At 36.6% G+C, this 2916-nt stretch overlaps 1 protein-coding gene across 1 annotated transcript; it reads right to left on the bottom strand.

Moving 5' to 3' along the window:
- Positions 1–439: 439 nt before the first annotated feature.
- On the bottom strand, positions 440–2226 carry LOC138366458 (aly/REF export factor 2-like). The gene is made up of 5 exons (XM_069327507.1): positions 2068–2226; positions 1632–1754; positions 1241–1373; positions 768–1010; positions 440–555 (listed from the first exon to the last, which is right to left on the bottom strand). Exons 1-5 carry the CDS (start codon positions 2224–2226, stop codon positions 440–442), a joined length of 774 nt encoding a protein of 257 aa, XP_069183608.1.
- Positions 2227–2916: the final 690 nt, after the last annotated feature.

Genomic DNA, 2916 nt, shown 5'->3' with positions numbered 1-2916 from the left:
ATGCCCACAGTTTTTGAAACTTTTTTTGATATGTTTTGAATGTGTCCCTGGAAATTAAGCTTCTGGTCAATGAGAATGCCAAGGAATTTGCCATCTAATTTGTTACAAATTTGGGTATTGTTTATTTTGAGATTTATTTGATATGTAAAATCCACAGCAACTACAATAGTTAGAAAGGCAGTTGAAGAATGAATAACACTTGTGAACACTGCTTCCATATCCGCCACCACCATAACGTTATTAATATTGACAAACCACACACTAGAAAGTAAAGGGACGACGACGTTTCGGTCCGTCCTGGATCATTCTCACAATCGACTTGAGAATGGTCCTAGACGGACCGAAACGTCGTCGTCCCTTTACTTTCTAGTGTGTGGTTTGTCAATATTAATAACGTTATTGTGGTGGCGGATATGGAAGCAGTGTTCACTAGTGTTATCTATTCTTCAACTGCCTTTCTAACTATTGTAGTTGCTGTGGATTTTACATCTAATCCAGCTGCTCTCGTTGGATGAATGTTGAGATTGTTGCGCAGGGCTGCAGTTGCTTCACATTCTAATAAGTAAAATAACATATTTTCTTGCATCATTGAGGTTAACCAATAGACAAATTTTAAAAAAAAATTATTACAGTTTATTATTTAAAGTTTATTACACAAAAACTTTATAAAATTATCAATAGCCAATTTCTAGTCAGGAGTTACCAGGCATCACACTCAATATCCGGATCATTGCCATTATATACCTTATTCCTGGTACCCCGCCTACCAAACCATCTCTCGTGGTTGCTGTCAATGTAGCCAAAGCGTTCGTCACTACTTACATCACGCTCGCCTCTACCATTTCCACCACGTTCGACATCTCTATTACTGTAATTAATGAATTTTCTACCTTTGTATGCACTCCGTTTGATAGTGCGATCGCCAAGACGGTAGCCAGTGCGGTCTTTTCCACGATAGCCACTTCCGTAGACTCTGTTGTAGTCAAGCCGATCTTTTATGTCGCCACTACCTAAATATCGGGAAGATAATACAACTCATTAATTACTATATTTCATAGTAGAACAACATATACATGGATAATGACATCACTAGAACTTGATACATTAATGTAAAAATGTTCAAGCCTAAGAAGTCAACCTTTCCATAAGAGAAAACTTGCAAAGAAAATCTAATGTCATGACTTACCAACTGATCAGCCATCCATGGTGATTCCTATTGGTCGGCCATGAAAACGAAAACCATTGTACTGCTTGAGAGCTTGAAGTGCATCTGCTTCTCGGGCAAAGACAATATACGCTGTACCCAATGACTTTCCCAAGTTATCATTGTTAACTGCTGCATTTATAATGGTTCCAAATTCAGCAAACAGCTCCTGAAAAAGATTGAAGATTCTGTATTGGAGAACAAGTACATATTTAAAAACAGGGTGAGATTAGCTTGAGTTACACCACCTTATTGTTGTGCGTTTTACACGCACTACACTACAATAATAATAATGAACTACAATACAATAATAATATGAACTAATATTTCAAGTTCATATTAGAGTTAACTGATGCGCTAGAAATCTTATTACTGCAGAATTCTTTCATAACTTTCTTTCATTCATATTCAATATTCTTTGACTCACATAAATTTCTGCGTCTGTTACTGTATATCGCAGGTTAGATATGAGGACTTTGGCCGATTCACCCAACTTATGATTGCGGAATCCTTCCCTCTTGTGCATGGTGTTGCTCCTTCTGCTATTGTCCTGTAAAACATGAATTTTTTTTTAATATATAACATGGTTTCATCGAGTAAGACTTCTTAAAAACTCAATGAAAAATGATTTAGACAAAAATAGGAATCATTCAAGCAGAACTAGTAATATAAAAGTTAACGTTCCTCTAATCCGGAATATTATGCCTCTGATTCACTAACTCAGATACAGTTAACATATTAAGAATCATAAAAACTCCATCATTAGAAATGATTGAAATAGGTTACTTTACATTTTGTAATTATTTGTTGAAATTTAATTTTTACTAATTATCTCAGATTAATATAAGGAAAGCGTAACTTACTTTTTCTTTCATATCCTTGCATTGACTTGCCACAACCACAGTTCTCAAAACAGACATCCTCTGAGGATCTTCTGAACGGTCTCGACATGTTCTTGAACCAACCATATTCATTCGAGTCTTAATATAGTCGTCCAGGCTCATATCAATATCAGCTGCCATGTTTGGAGGTAGAAATGACAGGATGTATCCTTAACTGAATGGATAACCAACACACTATCTTCTAGCCAGTTTACACAGTCCGATCGACGTTTTTCTGCCAGATTTTCAGATCTATTTATATTAAAACTCTCGCGTCCACCTCACCTCTACATGTACCTGACGAAATGGAAATAAACAAATCCACAAGGCCCGTGACGAGGATTCGAACCTGCGTCCGGGAGCATCTCAGACACTGCCTTAATCGACTGATGCATCACGTTAGTGTGATTTCTGTGTGAAATGGAAATATTTATGAAATCATCATCGGTTGCAGTCAATTGTATTGGTTTACCGGTTCACCATAGCCTGTGCTACATAGAAATTTTAGTTACTAAATTAGAAAAAAGTTCCTTTTAGAGTAGATCAATCTAAAACAACAATAACAACTTGCAATGAAGAAAATCGATAATAAGAACATAAGAACAAAGGTAACGGCAGAAGGCCTATTGGCCCATACGATACAGCTCCTATTTATAACCACCCAATCCCATTCATATACATGTCCAACCCACGCTTGAAAAAATCGAGGGACTCCATCTCCACCACGTTATGCGGTAATTGAGTCCACAAATCAACAACCCTGTTACCGAATCAGTATTTACTCAAGTCTTTCCTAAATATAAACTTATCCAATTTATACCCATTGTTTCG

This window comes from Procambarus clarkii, chromosome 19 (assembly GCF_040958095.1).
Source record: "Procambarus clarkii isolate CNS0578487 chromosome 19, FALCON_Pclarkii_2.0, whole genome shotgun sequence".
Taxonomy (NCBI): domain Eukaryota; kingdom Metazoa; phylum Arthropoda; class Malacostraca; order Decapoda; family Cambaridae; genus Procambarus; species Procambarus clarkii.
This window is presented reverse-complemented; position numbering and strand designations above follow the sequence as displayed.

What these genes read in the sequence shown, in the direction of transcription:
- LOC138366458 (XM_069327507.1), bottom strand. Translation starts at nt 2,226, where the DNA reads ATGGCAGCTGATATTGATATGAGCCTGGACGACTATATTAAGACTCGA. An exon ending in AGCTCTCAAGCAGTACAATG is followed by an intron (nt 1,011 to 1,240) that starts GTTTTCGTTTTC and finishes CCCGATATTTAG; the next exon opens with GTAGTGGCGACATAAAAGAT. An exon ending in CAACCACGAGAGATGGTTTG is followed by an intron (nt 556 to 767) that starts GTAGGCGGGGTA and finishes TTTACTTATTAG; the next exon opens with AATGTGAAGCAACTGCAGCC.